This window comes from Schistocerca cancellata, chromosome 1, assembly GCF_023864275.1.
Source record: "Schistocerca cancellata isolate TAMUIC-IGC-003103 chromosome 1, iqSchCanc2.1, whole genome shotgun sequence".
Lineage (NCBI taxonomy): Eukaryota > Metazoa > Arthropoda > Insecta > Orthoptera > Acrididae > Schistocerca > Schistocerca cancellata.
In genome coordinates this window covers 711,426,016-711,446,584 of record NC_064626.1, presented here as the reverse complement: position 1 = coordinate 711,446,584, position 20,569 = coordinate 711,426,016, and the positions used below count along the sequence as shown (strand labels likewise).

Sequence of the window (20,569 nt, the reverse complement as noted above, 5' to 3'; positions counted from 1 at the left end):
AGAGGTTGCTGAGAGGTTCAGAGAGAGTATTAGGCAATGGTTGACTATACTAAAGGAAAGGAATACAGAAGAAGACGAATGCGTAGCTTTGAGAGATGAAATAGGGAAGGCAGCAGAGGATCAAATAGGTAAAAAGACAAGGCCTAGTAGAAATCCTTGGATAACACAAGAGATATTGAATTTAACTGATGAAAGGAGAAAATATAAAAATGCAGTAAGTGAAGCACATGAAACTGAATACAACTGCTAAAAGAAATTAAATTCACAGGTAGTGCAAAAGGGCTAAGCAGGGATAGCTAAGAGAGAAAATCTAATGATTTAAAGCATACTTCACTAGGAGAAAGGTAGAGACCGCTTACAGGAAAATTAAAGAGGCCTTTGATGTGAAGAGAAACAGCTGTATGAATGTCAACAGCTTAAATGATAAGCCAGTTACAAGCAAAGAAGAAAAGGTGGAAGAAGTCTATAGAGAGTCTATATAGGGAAGGTCTACATAAGGAAGATAAACATGAAGGCGACATTATAGGAAAGGTAGTGGGTGTAGATCAAGATGAGATGGGTGATGTGATACTGCAAGAAGCATTTGACAGAGCTCTGAAAGATCTATGCTGAAACAACACCCTGGATTAGAAGATACGTTACAGAAAGGTCAACCTACATTTATAGCATTCGTAAACTGCAGAAAGCTCTTGACAATGTAGATTGGAATGCTCTCTTTGAAATTCTGAAGGGAGCAAGGATAAAATACAGGAGGAGAAAGGCTATTTATGACTTGTACAGAAGCCAAACAGTAATTATAAAAGACAACTGGAATGAAATGGAAGCAGTTTTTGAGAAGGGAGGAATACAGGGCCATAGCCTATCCCTGATTTTATTCAATATGTACATTCAGGTAGCAGTAAAGGAAAACAAAGAAAAATTTGGATTAACAATTGAAGTTCAGGATAAGAAATAAAAACTTTGACATTTGCCAATGACACTGTAAATGTGGTGTTACAGAAGAATGCTGAAGGTTAGATGTGTAGATCATATAATTAATGAGGACATACAAAATAGAATTGGGAGACAAAAAATTTGTTGTGCAACTTGATCAAAAGGACACAGACATCATCAAGGGATCACCAATTTAGTATTGGAGGGAAGTGTGGGAGATAAAAATTTTAGAGGGAGATGAATACATTAAGCAGATTCAGAAGGATGTGCACTGCTGTAGTTACACAGAGATGAAGAGGCCTGCAAGGATAGAGTAGTATGGAGACTGCATCAAACCAGTCTCCAGACTGAGACAACAACAACAACAAATTAAAAAATGCAGTTCAGACTTGTTCGCATGATGATGGTAATGAAATTGTTTCTGATGCAAAGCATATAAGCACTACTGATGTTTAGTAGCTTTGGGTAGCATAGTGTGCTAACGACTGCGCCTAGTGTTACACAAGCCCTCTGCTGTTCCTTATCTACATAAACAATTTAGGAGGCAATCTGAGCAGCCATCTTAGGTTGTATGCAGATGATACTGTCGTTTATCATCTAGTTAAGTCATCAGAAGATAAAAACGAATTGCAAAATGGTTTAGAAACGTTATCTGCAAGGTGTGAAAATTGGCAATTGACCCTAGATAATGGAAAGTGTGAGGTCATCCACGTGACTGTTGAAAGGAATCTGTTGAACTTCTGTTACATGATAAATCAGTCAAATCTAAAGGCGATAAATTCAACTAAATGCCTAGAAATTGCAGAATTATGAACAACTTAAACTGGAAAGAACACAAACAAAATGCTGTGTGGAAGGCAAACTGAAGACTGCTTTATTGGCAGAACAATTAGAAAATGCAACAGATCTACTAAAGAGACTGCGTACACTATTCTTGTCCATCCTCTTTTGGAGTACTGCTGCACAGTGTGGGATCCTTACCAGACAGGATTGACAGAGTACACCAAGAAAGTCCAAAGAAGAGCAGCATATTTTGCATTATCGAGTAACCAGAGACAGAATGTAACGGACATGATACAGGATTTGGGGTGGACATAATTGAAACAAAGGCTTTTCTTGTTGCAGCAGTATCTTCTGATGAAATTTCAATTACCAACTTTCTTCTCCGAATGTAAAAATATTTTGTTGGCACCAACCTACACAGGGAGAAATGATCACCATAATAAAATAAGGAAAATCAGAGCTAGCACGGAAAGATATGGGTGTTCAGTTTTTCCACACGCTGTCTGAGAGTGGAATAACAGAGAACTAGTGTGAAGTTGGTGCAATGAACCCACTGCCAGGCACCAGAGTGTGATTTGCAAAGTCTTGATGTAGATGTAGGAACAAGATGAATGTACAGGACTCAATGCCTGACAATAGAGTAGCAGAGAGTAGCTGGCTAGTGTGTAGAAGGGGAACACAAAATGGGATGTGACCAAGGATAGAGGTGTGTGTAGAACATAGTCTACGGAAGGTTGAAGGATACAAAAATGTGATAACATTACGTACATTTCAGTGATGGAAAAGGAAGGGATTCTGAGTCCCAATTGTATACACTGTGCAGTAGCAGTTGACCATTGTGTGTTCAGCAGCATGCTGTTGCCTCTGACAATACATACTGCGATCATTAATATTGGTGGATTCTTGCTAGGTGGCCCAGACCAAATAAAGAGATGTGAGTACCAGACCAAATAAAGAGATGTGAGTACCAACAGAAAAACTTACATATCAAAGTAGAAAAACATTTTTATCAATGTCGCTGTCATCACAGATAGCACTGCTGTTGATAAACACAAATGAATCACAAGGCTGGAATAAGTCGTGATGGGTGAGTAAATAAGTTAAAAGTAAATTCAAAACTTTGCAAGGATATGACAAAGCAAGGGGTTGAGTGGGAGCAGGGATAGCTCAAGCATGAGCTAAGTATTTTGTTGGTTTCATAGACTGTAAAATAAAACTCTTTTGGATAGGTAATACAAAAATTCTGATTAGGTAATACTCCCTCAAATGTAATTACACACAAATTAAGAGAATATTGAAATTATACATATGATAATATACACAAAAGTGCCAAAGAAACTGTATAGGCATGCATACTCAAATACAGAGATATGTAAACAGGCAGAATTACAGCGCTGCAGTTGGCAACACCAATATAAGAAAATAAGTATCTGGCACAGTTGTCAGATCGGTTACTGCTGCTGCATGGCAGGTTATCAGGATTTAAATGAGTTTGAAAGTGGTGTTATAGTCGATGCACGAGCGATGGGACACGACACCTCTGAGGTAGCGATGAAGTCAGGATTTTCCTGTATGACCATTTCACAAGTGTACCATGAATATCAGGAATCTGGTAAAACATGAATTCTCCAACATCAATGTAGCTGGAAAAAGATCCAGGAAGAACAGGACCAATGACAATTGAAGAGACTCATTCAACATGAAAGAAGTTGAACCTTCCGCAAATTGCTGCGGATTTCAATGATGGGCCGTCAACAAACCATTCTACAGAAAATCACTGATATGGGCTTTCGGAGCCAAAGGCCCACTCTTGTACCCTTGATGACTGCACGACACAAAGCTTTACACGTTGCCTGGGCTTGTAAACGCTGACATTGGACTGCTGATGACTGGAAACATGTTGCTTGGCCAGATGACTCATTTCAAATTGTATCGAGTGGATGGACGTGTACAGGTACAGAGACAAGCTCATGAATCCACGGACCCTGCATGTCAGCAGGGTACTGTTCAAGCTGGTGAAAGCTCTGTAATGGTGTCGGGTGTGTGCTGTTGGAGCGATATTGGATCCCTGATACGTCTAGATACAACTGACAGGTGACACGTACGTTCTTTCTGATCACCTGCACCCACTCATGTCTACTGTGCATTCTGATGGATTTGGGAAATTCCAGCAGGACAATGTGACACCCCGCACTTCCAGAATAGCTACAGAGTGGCTCCAGGAACACTCTTCTCAGTTTAAACACTTCCACTGGCCACCCCAGGTGTGGACATTATTGAGCCTATCTGGGATATTTTGCAACGTTCAGAAGAGATCTCCACCCCCTCATACTCTTACAGATTTATGGACAGCCCTGCAGGATTCATGGTGTCAGATCCCTCTAGCACTACTTCAGAGATTAGTGGAGTCCATGCCATGTCATGTTGCAGCACTCCTGTGTGCTTGTGGGGGCTCTACAAGATATTAGGCAGGAGTACCAGTTTCTTTGGCTCTTCAGTGTAGTATATGGTCAAAGGTTAATTGAAACTTGTAGAAACCATAACCTGGTCTAAAAATCAAGATGTTTTAAAAGGAAACCTCACAAATTAAAAAACCTGAAAACACCCTGATTTCCGAAAGGGTGAATGGCAACTGGACCATGTACGCATGGATAAATTTCACCATCATGAAATCTACTACGTCAAAGTTTTAACGAGTGAAGACTCAGGATCAGACTACTATGTTGTGAACATCAAAATAAAATAACACCAATGGTTAAGAAAATATCTAAGACAAAAAGTAGAAGAAAATTCGACCCAACCATCTAAATAAAACATGAGAAATACACTAGGAAATCAGGTGAAGGATCTATCAACTATAATACGCTAGAGGAATTAACCACCAAATTAAAATCCATAACAGAAGAGTTGGCTCCAATAAATCCCAGGAAGAAACATGAGCGGTGGAATGAAGAATGCGACCAGGCATTAGAAAGAAGACACCAAGCTTGGATAAAGCATCAAGCCCAAAAGTCTGAAGAATCACGTCTAGAACTAATTAAATAAAGAAAGTCAACCCATAAAATCATCAGATAGACAAAACGCAAACATCTTAAAAATACCCTAGAAAAGACAGAAGAGAACTTCCAGAAGAAACAGCCAAGAGATTATTACAAAATCTTTGGGAGATATCTTAAAAAGTATGAGTCCCCAACATTGATGCTGAGAGATGTCAGGAAAGTTGGCGCATAGTAATCGGGAAAATACAGAGATCCTTGCACAGTCTTTCATCAAACTTAAATTGTGATGACCCACTGGAAACATTTCAAGAGACACTGAAGCATATATTTTAACCACCCAGACATAATAGATACTCTAACTATCAATGAGGTAGAAGTCACAATTCAGGAACTAAAAAATTACAAGGCATGTTGTGAAGACCATGTATTCACAGAAATCTGGAAGAATGCTGGAAAAGCTGTGGTTCTAAATCTCCACCAACATCTAATTGAAATGTGGATCAAAGAGAAAATTCCAGGGCACTGGACCTCAGGAATAATCCATCCATTATTTAAAAAAGGAGATAGAACCAGGTCAGATAATGACAGAGGAATAACCCTTCTGGACTGCACATACAAAATTTTCTCCTGCATAATTTACAATAGGATCAAAAACATTCTGGAACCACAACTTGGAGAATATCAAGGACGATTTTGAGAAATTTTAGCCTGAAATTAATAATGGAGTATTACAAGTGTAGAAACAAACGTTATTCATCTCATCCATATATTTAAAAAAAAACATATGATAGTGATCATAGACCCACACTTTTAAAAATCCTTATATCATATGGCCTCCATCACAAACTGGTAAGACTCATTCAGCTAACTTTAACTAACACAAATTCAAAGGTCAAGTTCAGAGGAGAAATGTCACAAGCTTTAAAAATGAAAATAGGACTCAGACAAGGTGATGGATTGTCCCCTTTGCTTTTTGATGTGGCCCTCGATTACATCATGACAATCTGCAAAAAAGAAAATCTGTGTAAAATCAAAATTGGAGGAAAACCTGTAATATGAGCAAACTGCCTTGGGTTTGCTGACTATTTAGCTTTCTTAGCCCTTGACATGGAAGAAGTTTGTGCTCAGATAAAAAGTCTCCTGAAAACTGCTTCAAAAACAGGATTACAAACATCCTTTGAGAAAACTGAAATCATGTCCATGAAACCTCTTTGCATAGACCAAATCTTCATAAATGATCATGAAATTAACATAGTTCTACAATTTAAATATTTTGGAGAAATTATTTTGCACAACTTGGGTGAGAAAGCAACATGGATAAATAGAACCAATTAAATGGGGGAAAAAAAATTCTGACCTGGTCAACATATAATAAGAAATGCCTGTCGATAGACACTAAGATCCAACATTACAAAACTGTAACTATCCCAGAAGTAACTTATGCTTGTGAAACTCTGTTCCAAATTAAAAATGAAAGGACTCCTCAGGACTGAACAAGGAATTATCAGAACATGCATCAATAAAAGATACCAGGTTGATGGAGTCTGGAGAATCCTCCCTAATGAAACTGTCTATTGTGAGATTGACCCAATCACCAGCACAATGAAGAACAAAAGAACTTCATTATTTCTTTCATGTCTTACAATTGCCTGACAACAGGATTTTAAAACAACTAGTGATGAAAAGTCTTGGAAAGAAGACAGGAGGACAGTGGGTCAAAGAAATTCAGCAATATCTTGAAGTAGTCAGACTGAGAATTACTGATGCAGAGAACAGAAACAAAATTAACACACTCGTTATGAATCATAAATTTTCAGCAGAAATGATGCACAGAAGTCCAGTAGAGATTTCAGACAAGTTAAGAAAATTGTGTTCAGAACGAATGACAAAGTACTGGGCTGAGTGCAAGAAGCAAGTAGTCTAATCATCAAAGAGAAAGTGAACATGGAATGACTCATGTGGTCCAATGTAGTCAATCAATTTAATAATAATAATAATAATAATAATAATAATAATAGGAAGATATTCCAATGGAAAGTAAACCTCAGTTGTTAATTGCTTCCTTCTGCACATCCAATCACGATTGTTATTTGACATGGAAAATAAATGAATGGTATACATCTAAAATACAGATTCAAGGAATGTGAAAATTCAACTGGAATTGCGAATCAAAGCCTATTAAATGACAAACTGCAATGTGGGGTTACTCTGTGCCACTTTTGGATTATTTTTCAAACAAAATCATGTCATGCATAGTAGTTTTGTGAAAAGACTTTTGAAAATGAGGATAGTCTGTTCAAAAATAGGGTAACACCTTTTTAGTAGCATACAAGACACTGAAAAATTATTTTTGAAATTGTATAAATTTTAAAAAAATTGGAAAAATGTACTTGTTCAAGCGGATTACTTTGCTCCAACATTATTTTAAGACAGGGTAATAGCTTGGGGCAATGTTACCCTCTTTAAAGTTTATTGCATTACCTTAAGAGGTCACCATACATGAACATTTATGTACATTTCTGTATTAAAGGGACAAAAATAATAAAAAATCATGATAATGCAGCTTTTTAATTTAAGATCTAAAAAGTAATTCAGTGTCATTTTGTTATTAAACTAAAGACCAATTGTTCCTTAGGTATGCTGGTGTGTCAAAATGTCTGTGACTACACTAAAAAAGCATTTAGCACAAATTCATCACCATTGACCAACTTCAGCACTGAGAAAAATGCATCCTTTGCTTTACCGTTTTGAGGGCTTTATACTTTCAACTGTATAATCCCCTTTGTGAAAAAGTACATCTTTATTTACAGCCCATTTCCAGTTATTAATACATGGAATCACAGTATTAATGAGTGTACCATCTTCAATAAAGCTTTAATAACTGGGTAATGCTTATTTTCATGCTGTGTAATCACAAACAACAATTTTCTTGCTGATCTGTATCAGTTTTCCTGTGGTTTTGATAGCCTCTCTTTGTTCACTGTAGAAACCACAAATAACTTCCATTTGGTATCTTTTGTATGGTTCCCAATCTTTGTGTTAACTTTCATCAAGAATTTGTTCCTCTAATAGGTCTCACATCACTAGAATCGAGCACTGTCTGGATCTTTCTCCTCTTAAGTTGTTTACTAGTAGCTAGCACTGGCTTAGAAACATCTTATGACATTTCAGTGAAGTGATATTTCTTACGGATTCTACACATTCTTTTAGATGTTCAGTGCTATGAACTGCAAACTGGTTATGTCCTGGCTCCCATTTACAATTTTATTACACTATAACATTTTCATTGTAATAAGAATCATCCCAAGCTGAATCGGGTCTTAAACAAAGTAATTAAAATAATGTGTGGCTACTTTGATCCACTTTGTCAGTGGTGTAAAGTTGCCCCATTATTTCCAGGAAATAAGCTTCATGGCTGTTTTACATCATAGTGATAAATAACATGTTTATTACAAGTTTGTGGGTATGCTTTAGACGATAAACAATTTCTACACATAAATAAATTATATTTGTCTTCTCTGTAAGTACTTTTCTGATAGTAAAACACCACTTATTCTTGACAAAAATAACTCAAAAATATAGTAGTACAGATTTTGCTAGCAGACAATATCCAAGACAGTGGGAGCAGAATAACTCAAACATATAAGCTAGCAGAAACTCTCAACTGTTAGACAGAATCAAATCTGTTGCAAAATGTTTATTAGAATAGGTGCTAGGTAGGATTGAATCCTTTTTCAGAGTTGGAGGAAAGTTTTCCTCCTATGAGCAAAGTAGCCCTGCTTTACCATATCACAGTAATCAGCACATGTGACCATAAATATTAATAAAGTAAGTTGCTAAAAAAAAAAAAAAAAAAAAAAAAAAAAAAAACCAGAAGGATGAGAAAGAACGCAGGCAGAGTCCAGTTTGTTAAACAATTTTACTTCACTGGTTGGTAAAGAAATTCATAGAATAATTGTACAAAGATTTGTCAAGATCACAAAAGAAAGCTTGGGAAAGAAGGGATGCACGGCAATTAATTGGCACTATACATACCATACGTGGCAACAAATTGTGCTCTATGAAATAAGGAAGGTTTTAGTTCTCTATTCTATCAATATCAATGCATTAGACATAGTGCACTAGCACTGGCAATGGTAGCATAAGCTAATGGTATTTATCTAAAGGTGTTTAAACAAATTGCCAAAATGTGTCAGGAGCTACTTCTTACAGTTTCTCATTGCATTATACTGTGGGACTCAACCAAATAAAATTAAATTAAGAAAACAAACAAAAAAGAAGATAGTTGACAGCTGTCAAGAGAACAGAGAAAATAAGTTTTAAAGCATGACAGCATTTAGTTGTGATAATTGCCTAAATAGTCCTTTTAGTAAAAGAAAAATTTATGCTGAAATTGGCATGTAAAATGTGCCAGAGGGAATCAAAACCACTCAAAACACTGTACTAAACATAGACAGGGTAATGGTACAATTCTTAATTGATCAGAATAGAACCTGTTCATTTTGTCTCAAATATTATAAAACGTAACTACAAAACAGAGAGGTAGTATGAAAGAAAGGAAGACTTGGGATGTTTACATCCCACTGACAATGAGGTCACTATAGAACGCGCAGAAACTTTGAAAAAGTATGTCAGCCATGCCCTTTCAGAGGAACCATTCGACTATAAGGAAACCGAGGGAAACCAAAATCTGGATGGTAGAGTCAGAGATGGGGTAGGGGGCGAGGGAAGGGGCATTTATGTTTTACTTTGCAGCCTTTAAATAATTGTTCTTGCATAATGATGAGTATAGCCAACTATATCATTAGAGGATTTGATAGTTAAACATGTCATTACAGCACATATTCTGTGCAAGTTATTGTTCAGTAGACACACATTCAATTTGGTTTCCATTTCTATGTTAAAGTAGAGTAACAGTTAACTCTAAAATAAGTCTAAAAAACAGTCAAATTAAAAATAAACACCAAATTGTTTACACTAAATTTTGAAGAGCAGTTATTAGGTGTGTAGGTCAGCAATTAAATACAGTATTTGGGAACATTTAAAAAAACTGCTTATTTTTACCAAATACACAGCAAACCTTCAATAAAGAAAAGGAATTTTTTGCCAACAGCATCCTACGCGAATATTTTTGTATATCACGAAACTATAATTTTGTGGAAAGCTATTAACTAAATAGAAGGTATAGTGAAAAATCAATATATTCAGGTACTCACTGTATAAATCCATGACGATCGGTAACATGATAAATTTCGAAGGCTGGATCCTCCCAAGGGTCAATCTGTGCTCCATTTTCTCGGCCCTTTTTGTAACGGCTCACAATACTGGCCCGCTCTTCCGCCGCTCTTTGCAGCAGCTCCTCTTCACTCATCCCGCATAAATGGAGATATCCGCGCCACACACCATCCCGGTATTCAACATCTGTACGCTATCACCCTATGTTCATTTCAGTTCCTGAAATTCTGAATATACCACAAATCTTACGTACCCGAAAGTAGATAAGTAGGTCACTTGGTGGTCTTCAAATAATTTCACTATTGTTACATGACTAAAGCGATGTACACTATCTCAGACAGAGAAACAGAAACTGTATTTCGCCAATGCACGTACCCTACGTAAACTCCAATTGACAGGTGCCGCCTACCAAAATTTGTTACTTCACAGAAAGGTTGATCAGTTTAGTGACATGAACTAATATACCGGGCGGACTTCTCATCGTGATGAAAGATGAGAGCCATATGATTCTATGAAATAAATTCAAGCCATAAGCAATAAGTTTCCAATGTTTATTTGACAAACTGTCAGATGGGAACCTAGTTACCAACTTCCGAAGTCAAGCAATTAACGACACAAAACAGAAGTACGGCAGCATTGACGACAGCACTTCAATATTTTTACGACAATAACAAACATTACTAAAAAAATACACTTCACGTTTCGTTACAAATCAACTACCCTATCACGTACAGAATCCAAGCAACACATCTTTCGCCCACATGCTAAAACAGCCCATCGATAGATCGCAGCACTTTCTCGCTTGCTTCTATGGTCATCTCTGGTTCGCGGGTCCTCGGCTGTTGATGAATTGTAAACGTATTATATGATTTGAAAAAAAAAATAATTTAAATCTAAAATTCTTCCTTTTACGTTGAGAAGTAATAGCAAATCTAGCATTCTTGTGCCGTTCCTTTAGTACAGTCAATGGAATCATCAACATCCCAATTAAATAGTGAATTACGTTATACTTTAATTGTATTTGGGATCATTAACATCGAGGTGCATCTACTCTGCGTACAAAAAAGCCCACCTCATTTTAGTTGATTGAGACGTATGCCAAATTCTATATCTATTATCATTAGTTCATATCTTAACAATGAGACGGTACTACTTCTGTTTCGCCGAGCACAATTTTCGCAAAACTTAGAACGATATATCGCTGATATTTTTAAATTACAACTTAATGTATTCTTTCTAAATTCCAAGTGAATCACCAAAAACTCTGTTTATTATATTTCATTATGGTCTACACGATGATAATCGTGATTGTTACCACAGTCTAACATGGCCTGTTGTTACCACGGCCGCTTCTATCATAAATACGGCCGTGTTGTTACTCAGTACTCACTGCGCCGAGATAACTTCGTCACCCATCATCTCAGGACACGAATCAAACGATGGGATCTGCCTAGTACAAACCACGCCGTAGTATGCGAGAAAGCCACGTCTTGTGTTTTATGAGGATTGTAATTTAAAAGTAGACTTCATTTTTGAAGAGCATACATCACATTAACAATGGTATAGTTTTATTCTTCCCTGTTTATAAGTATGCTATAAGCATTAATAGCGTTTAAAAGCTGGGTATCCGGTCAAATCGGTATGTGTTCACAACTAGAAAAATTATGTACTTAGTGTTATGAAGTGTTATTCTTTTCTGTTTGCAGCTCGACGTTGAGTCAATGTCCAGATATGTATCACCTGTCAACCCAGCAGTTTTCCCACACCTTACTGTGGTGCTGTTGGGGATTGGTATATTTTTTACAGCGTGGCTATTCGTGTATGAAGTGACGAGTACCAAATTTACACGCGACATATTTAAAGAATTGCTTGTCGCGTTAGTGGCAGCAATATTTTCCGGTTCAGGAGTGTTGTTTCTACTTCTCTGGGTCGGGATATACGTATGAAGGTAAAAATACCAAAATCAAATGCCATCATGTTCAACTGTATAGCGTTACTTATTTGTGAATTACTTGGTTAAGTAAAAGAAATAGCTGTTATGAATTACAGGAAGGTGGAACATCGGCATTACCGAGGGTCTTTTTTGTTTCCCTCTCCTTCTGTCACTTCGGGATAGTATGCGTTAAGTTCCCTATTTTAGGTGTAAAATTGAAGCAAAATAGACATGTACAAAGTGTTTAAGAGCATTTATTAACCATTGCTTCATATTACGTCACGCAATGCACAAGATTCTTTATTTTAAAGCATGTCCTTGATAATTATCGCACACTTTATGCCAAGATATGTACGGCGGGAAAGACTTGCGATATTGTTATTATTGTTGTTGTTGTTATTAAACATGTCGAGGAAGTGAGGGGAGGAAATTGCTTTAGATTTTTAGTTGCTGCTTGTAGTGGCATAGCCTTTTGTTATTTCTAAATCGCGAGTATTGAGCGGAAACAAAATGAAATTTATGTAAATATGGAATCCAACCTTGTGGTACTAACTTAGTGGACTAATACAGCTGTGCTGTATTTGAATATCTTACAAGATACAGTTCTAGCTATTTCCGTATTATAAAATTGCCAGTTGTGGCAAATTAAAAAGTATTATGAACAGCAAAATCGTGTTGCATTGTTATTTTTTCCCAATAGTGTTCATCCCAAATCATCATTGCAAAATGTTATCCTTAACTTTCTTTGGAAGTGCTAGTGGCTTGACACCACATTGCTGTGGAAGTGAGTGGACTGACTTCTTAGTTGCAAACTGACTGTCAATGGCACACCAAGAAATAGTTCCTGGCATAGTCCCTATCAATTCAAGCAGGCTAGGAAAAAAATCTAACCTTCATAGTCTCGGATGTTATTGAATTTAGCGTATGTTAAAATGAAGGACTAAGTAAGGAACATAAATTTGTTTTCTCCAAAAAAATTTCTGCTTAGTTACAACCCTCCAAAGATGACATTGTGTTTACCATTTTGAAGATGCGAAGTTTGGAAATTTTTTTAAAATGCTGTATTCCCAGAACAATTCTAGATATTATGTTGGTTTTTTTATTTGAAAGATACTTGCTTTATGATTACAAAGAAATCCTCCATTTGGACTTCTGTCAAAATTCTTTTACTACAGCATTCTGAACTTTTTTATAATTTATGGATATTTTTTATTTTTTTTTTCAAAAATGCCAATGCATAATTTGTTTCTGTTGGTAGTACCATATAAGTTAGTTCTACATTCCCTGAAAAGGGGAGCTACTTCCAGTTTGAACAGGTTTTATAAACAACTGAATTTTTGCCGTACATAAAACCTGTTTTATTATCATATAATAGGCTCATAAAAATCAAAACCTGTCCTTATTTAACATAATTTTAGTTTTGAAAGATGAGTAAGAGACTCATTTTTTTTTTTTTCAACCATTTTAAATGGTTCCAAAATTTATGTAAAACATCCAAAAAGTTGAAAATTTCAATTTATACGACTTCTGTGCACTCTGTTTTTTACTGAAATTAGCTAGTCAACGAACTAAAAATGTGTTCCACTGCTTCATTATCTTCCTTTGATATAGGTATGCATTCCTGGTGAACCAATAGGAACTGGATCACTTACAATCTTAAAAACATTGTGAACAGGAAATGAGCACTGATGGCATTGTTGATATCCAGCAGCTGGCCCATGTGGTTGCATAAAGTTCACTACAATTTCGTTTAACTTATAATAAGAGGTGTCTATAATTCTGCAATCCACCAGTCAGTCATGCACACAAGCCACAAACACCCCCCTCTTAGGTTGTTAAATGAAATTTCTTTTTGCCTGCTCGCTAAAGTGCATGCAATGAGTTTGCCCATCACTTTGTGCCCTAAAGTGTCTCTTCTGAATTCCTTACTCAAGAGTAGTTTGTTTGGACCATTCATCATTTTTCTGCTTCTGGAATTCTTAGATTTTCTCTTTGGACAAAAGAATGAGGGCCGTGAATGTATAAGATTTCACAACTTTCGTAAAATGCTCAACATTCTGAATCACAGCTGTAGTTTGTTTTGTAGCATGGTGCTTCAGCAAGCCGCCTACACCATCACAAGGCCCCTTCCCATGACTAGTAGCACTGTATACCCAGTCAGTTGGCACAAGAGACTTTCTCAATTCAAATAGCTAGTAACGATTTTTAAAATGAGTAGGACCATCAGAAATAATGAGTCTCTGCCCCTGTTTGCAGTTGAAGAATTTAGCGCATTGCTAGCAAAGCAGGTGATGAGTCATGTCCGGTGTCATCACTGCAACATTTGTGGTCTTGTTTTTTAAATGTGTCACTCCTGTAAAAATTGAAACCTGGTCGTTACTCCAATGCTACCCTTGTACTTCTTGTGGGAGAACTTCAGACCAGTTTTCAGCAAAATCACAGTGAAACACGAAACGTAGTTCTTCAGCCTGTACACACCCTTTCACTTCTGCAATGTTGTTGTTGCAATTTCTTCAGACGCTGCTTTCACTGACCATTCACCAAGTTCATCAATGAAAGTGTCAAAGGCAATAGTTTCCTTAATTAGTTTATTTTCCTCCGATGATGCATATGTAATTTCTGGAGAGTTATCTGTTATGCCTTCCAGGCCAAGTGTCTGTAAAGACAGTCCTTCCTTTCCAGGACAGTCACCAGTCTTGAAACAAACAAGTCTCTCACTTTACGTCACAGACTACTAATGACTTCACATGCCCAACCAAGGTGTCATATGTCAAGTGCTCCAGTAGGTTCAAAATTCATGCACTGCACACACAGATGTCTTTAGGTGGGTGTGGAACTGCCCAATTAGGTCATAGTGAATAAAATTTTGATCTTTCAATATGTGAAGTACTATAGTTGCCCTTATAAATTCCGAAAGTTTCTTTAATACTTAGTCGTGTACCTTTTCACTTTCACAACTTTTTGACCTTTAATTGTTACAGTTATAGTGTCTTTCTTGTTGGCACTATGGCGAGAACAGTCCCATTTATCTTCCAGATAAAATGACTGAACTTCTTGAACTTGAGCTGCGTCTGCAGGATGACCACAATAGAGACTCCGTTTATGGAACTCACATTTCTTGATTTGTCTACCATGTACTTTGATACTGATGGAACGTGGTTCAAAGTCGTTTTCTTTGAAAATTTCTTTGGAATAATAGTTAAAACTTGCACCTTTTCACTGTAGGGTGCACAATATTCAACAGCTGAATTGACATTTGTGAATAATTCCTGGCAGGAGGTGCAAGAGTGCTTTGGTTCATTTTCTTCTGAAGATGGAATTTCTACTTTGAAGAGTGTGGTCATTTTTGCTGTGGTGAATTCATCCATAGCTTTAGTAATTTATCTGCACTTTCTTGATGCGTTAGAGCTTATGACTAAACTTCACTGATCGCTGTTTCTTAACAAGACTGACACCTACCTCTGTAGTTGACTGATTCCGGGTATTTAATTCTTCCTCTGTTGATGCAAAATCTGCACCATGGGAGGCTTCACCTTGTTCAGACACTATCATTGTTGTTATTCTGTCAAAACATTTAGAACACAAAAGTCGCCACTGGAAACGTGTTCACTTTGAAACGGTCTTCAAATGAGAATACTTCTTCCCAACCTAAACAAAGGCTGTTTTTTTGTTTGTCTTCTATATCACTCTTTTATAGATATGCAAATAGTCAGCACACTTCACTCTACTGTGGTCACAGTCAGAAGACATTTCAAACAGTCCTTTCCACAAAACACCCTGCAACTGTGTCAGCTGGCAAATTCCTAACAAAGACACAGAACTCGCTGGATTCTCAGATTTGTTAGGAGCCTCTTCAGTAAACAAATTACAGTACAGAAACCTGCAATGAATAACCACGACAAAGAAACTGACGAGAAACTACAACAAAGTGTAAGAAATATCTGCAACAGAAGAAAGTAATAAGAAATAACTTCAACAAAGATAATATAAATTAACATTGTAACAAAGAAATTAGTAAGAACAACTTCAGTGAAAACATACATTACCCTTGAAAGTTGAAAAGTGATTTTTTAAAATAAAACCTGTCCAATTTAAAAGTGGAACCTTTTCTTTACAGATAATATAGTACTACATGGCACTAATCAACAGAAAAAACTCTAACTTTTCTGGATTGGAATTTTTGAAAGAAAATTCTGTAAATTATAAAAAAAAATTAAAGATTTTTGACAGATGTGTCAAAACGAAGGATACCATAGTAACTTAATCAAATATCTAGAACAGTTAGAGATACGGCATTTTAAAAAATTTCTCGAAATTCTCATCTTCAAAATGGTGTTCACAGTGTCATCTTTGGAGGCCTGTATCTCGGGACAGGAACTTTTTTTATTTTTTTTTATTCCTGAATTTTAACACATGCTAAATTCAATAACATCTGAGACTATAAAGGTAAACCCCCCGCCTGAAATGATATGGATTATGCCTCCTGCTATCTTTTATAGTTCCAAGCAGTATACCTTCTTCAAGAGCCTCACGAAAAAATCTTGTTTTCTCTTAATTGTAGGAAACATAGCTGCATAGTGTGACATTGATTGGGGTGTGCCACGCACGCACACACACGCCATTATTAGTGATTATAAGTACCTTTTTCCTCCTGACATACAGTCAGCTTGTAGGATTATTTCACATTCCAAAATGAACATACATTGCAAAAAGCTACTAGCAGTATAATTAGTATTAATTGCAGCAACACATCACGCAGCCATCTCCATTAAAGAGAATGTCCAATAGATAAGTACTATGCTGTTTGTTTATGAGAAGGCACACAACATTCTTAAAACATTTGTGGCGATTCCTTAATAGTTGAGGTACAGATTCTGAAAAACAAATGAATTGAAAATAAAATTGTAAGTTTGGCAGCATTTTGTCACTGCAGCCATATCACTTCTCATTGATAATTTACTCAATACTTATGTAGAACATTTATTTTATAAACATTCTTCTTTGTTTTATATTGATCATCTGTAAGCTTTTGGGAGATGAGGGCAAGAATTTTTCTAATGGGGACTGTAAAGTTGGAAATGAACAAAGTTCAAAAACTAGTAAGGGATGGCATTTAATGGAATACGACTTCTGATATTATGAAGGGTGAACACAAAAAACTGACAAACTACAGGGATGGATTCCTGACTGGACACGTCCTATGAACAGCTGCTTGGAAATTGATGGTGTGCGTGCAACAACAAAAAATCATTCCAGAACACAGTACAGAGCTGCATCGCATCCATGTCACAACAGATGTTCAAAGTGGCCTCCATGGGATACAGTGCACGTGTTCACAGGTTGCATCATGGATTGCTGCGCTCTGGCTTACACCATGTTGGTGGGACACTTGTTTGGAGTTTGTACTAGGGTTCATCTCATATCATCTCCTCCAAATCTGGTATACGCCTCCCTGCATGTTCGTCTGTCTGAAAGGACCCATGATCACATAAATTACCAAAAAGTGCTTGAAATGTAGTGTGATGTGGTGGTGTCTGTGAGGGCACTTGTTTTGATATAGCCATGTTGCCTTTCAACAGTTTCCATCAGCTTGGCCATACACAAACACCATCTTGGTATGTTTCCAACATAAATACCGAGCCATTCTGCTGTTTACAGTGTACTGTGTCACACACACACAGCCTGCAACATGCAAGGAATACGTGGTACTTGGCAGAGGACCTTTCATTAGTCAGCACCATCTACCATGGTTTGGACACATGTTAATAGGACCTTTTTTCTTCCCTTTCCAGTCGGGAATCTATCCTTGTAGATCGTCTGTTTTATTAATGTTCATCCTATATATGTTTGCTCTGTCTCGTGAATGAGGTAGTTGATTTTTACATTGAAATTAATATCTCAGATTGCATCTAAACATTTTTATGGGCTGTTAGTATTACTGCTTGTTTCTGTATGTCTTATCAGGCAGGGACAAATTTAGTGGAAATCAGTTTTAGCAGTAGCACAGCTTGGTATAGCAACTACAAAAAAGTAAAAAGCAGTTTAAGATGAAATCCAACTATTGCATGTGCACTGCAGTCAAGAGTAGTAAACTTATAGGCTGTTTTGGAATGGCTAGTATATTTTCTTAACTGTTCCATAAGTAATTTTTTACGTGACATTAAAGATATATAGGCAATACCAATATTTGTTACATGCCAGTTTTACAACTTTGTAATTAACAACATTAAAGAGATCAATTCGACTAAATATCTTCTTGTGTGTAAGTCATGCTTTGAGTGTAGTTCATTCACTAAATCACTGGGTATTTTGTGAACTGTCCAATTTAAATGGTGGTGCCTCATAGAAAAAGATAAAATGGTACTAACAGCAGTATAAATTAAAAATAGTCTAGTTGGAAAAAAGTGTGTACTCATTCTCCTGGAAACATTGTAAGGGTTTGCAGTTATCTTCAGGTCCAGTCAGGCTTTGGTTTTTTGTGGAAGCAGTCTAGCTCTGCAGATGATGAAGAAATTGAAGAAATGTATGATGAAATAGAAGAAATTATTCAGATAGTGAAGGGAGACGAAAATTTAATAGTCATGGGTGACTGGAATTCGAGTGTAGGAAAAGGGAGAGAAGGAAACGTAGTAGATGAATATGGATTGGGGCTAAGAAATGAAAGATGAAGCCGCCTGGTAGAATTTTGCACAGAGCTAACTTAATCATAGCTAACACTTGGTTTAAGAATCATGATAGAAGGTTGTATACATGGAAGAACCCTGGAGATACTAAAAGGTATCAGATAGATTATATAATGGTAAGACAGAGATTTAGGAACCAGGTTTTAAATTGTAAGACATTTCCAGGGGCAGATGTGGACTCTGACCACAATCTATTGGTTATGACCTGTAGATTAAAACTGAAGAAACTGCAAAAAGGTGGGAATTTAAGGAGATGGGACCTGGAAAAACTGAAAGAACCAGAGGTTGTACAGAGTTTCAGGGAGAGCATAAGGGAACAATTGACAGGAATGGGGGAAAGAAATACAGTAGAAGAAGAATGGGTAGCTTTGAGGGATGAAGTAGTGAAGGCAGCAGAGGATAAAGTAGGTAAAAAGACGAGGGCTAGTAGAAATCCTTGGGTAACACAAGAAATATTGAATTTAATTGATGAAAGGAGAAAATATAAAAATGCAGTAAATGAAGCAGACAAAAAGGAATACAAACGTCTCAAAAATGAGATTGACAGGAAGTGCAAAATGGCTAAGCAGGGATGGCTAGAGGACAAATGTAAGGATGTAGAAGCTTATCTCACTAGGGGTAAGATAGATACTGCATACAGGAAAATTAAAGACACCTTTGGAGATAGAGAACCACTTGTATGAACATCAAGAGCTCAGATGGAAACCCAGTTCTAAGCAAAGAAGGTAAAGCAGAAAGGTGGAAGGAGTATATAGAGGGTCTATACAAGGGCGATGTACTTGAGGACAATATTATGGAAATGGAAGAGGATGTAGATGAAGATGAAATGGCAGATACGATACTGCGTGAAGAGTTTGACAGAGCACTGAAAGACCTGAGTCGAAACAAGGCCCCCGGAGTAGACAACATTCCATTGGAACTACTGACAGCCTTGGGAGAGCCAGTCCTGACAAAACTCTACCATCTGGTGAGCAAGATGTATGAAACTGGCGAAATACCCTCAGATTTCAAGAAGAATATAATAATTCCAATCCCAAAGAAAGCAGGTGTTGACAGATGTGAAAATTACCGAACAATCAGTTTAATAAGCCACAACTGCAAAATACTAACACGAATTCTTTACAGACGAATGGAAAAACTAGTAGAAGCCGACCTGGGGGAAGATCAGTTTGGATTCCGTAGAAATACTGGAACACGTGAGGCAATACTGACCTTACGACTTATCTTAGAAGAAAGATTAAGGAAAGGCAAACCTACGTTTCTAGCATTTGTAGACTTAGAGAAAGCTTTTGACAATGTTGACTGGAATACTCTATTTCAAATTCTAAAGATGGCAGGGGTAAAATACAGGGAGCGAAAGGCTATATACAATTTGTACAGAAACCAGATGGCAGTTATAAGAGTCGAGGGACATGAAAGGGAAGCAGTGGTTGGGAAGGGAGTAAGACAGGGTTGTAGCCTCTCCCCGATGTTATTCAATCTGTATATTGAGCAAGCAGTAAAGTAAACAAAAGAAAAATTCGGAGTAGGTATTAAAATCCATGGAGAAGAAATAAAAACTTTGAGGTTCGCCGATGACATTGTAATTCTGTCAGAGACAGCAAAGGACTTGGAAGAGCAGTTGAACGGAATGGACTGTGTCTTGCAAGGAGGATATAAGATGAACATCAACAAAAGCAAAACAAGGATAATGGAATGTAGTCGAATTAAGTCGGGTGATGCTGAGGGAATTAGATTAGGAAATGAGACACTTAAAGTAGTAAAGGAGTTTTGCTATTTGGGGAGCAAAATAACTGATGATGGTCGAAGTAGAGAGGATATTAAATGTAGACTGGCAATGGCAAGGAAAGCGTTTCTGAAGAAGAGAAATTTGTTAACATCGAGTATAGATTTAAGTGTCAGGAAGTCATTTCTGAAAGTATTTGTATGGAGTGTAGCCATGTATGGAAGTGAAACATGGACGGTAAATAGTTTGGACAAGAAGAGAATAGAAGCTTTTGAAA

At 36.9% G+C, this 20,569-nt stretch overlaps 1 protein-coding gene across 3 annotated transcripts in view; it reads right to left on the bottom strand.

Annotated features, from left to right (window-relative positions):
- The window catches only part of LOC126184850 (USP6 N-terminal-like protein), a 143,035-nt gene extending 132,291 nt beyond the window's left edge, over positions 1-10,744 (bottom strand). For 2 of the 3 annotated variants that reach the window (XM_049927462.1, XM_049927479.1), the window contains exon 1: positions 9,932-10,744. In XM_049927462.1, coding sequence (XP_049783419.1) covers positions 9,932-10,086 — 155 coding nt within the window. In that variant the 5' untranslated portion in view covers positions 10,087-10,744. The remainder of the gene's footprint in view (positions 1-9,931) is intronic. The other variant, XM_049927471.1, reaches the window with a different exon arrangement.
- Between the last annotated feature and the right edge of the window lie 9,825 nt (positions 10,745-20,569).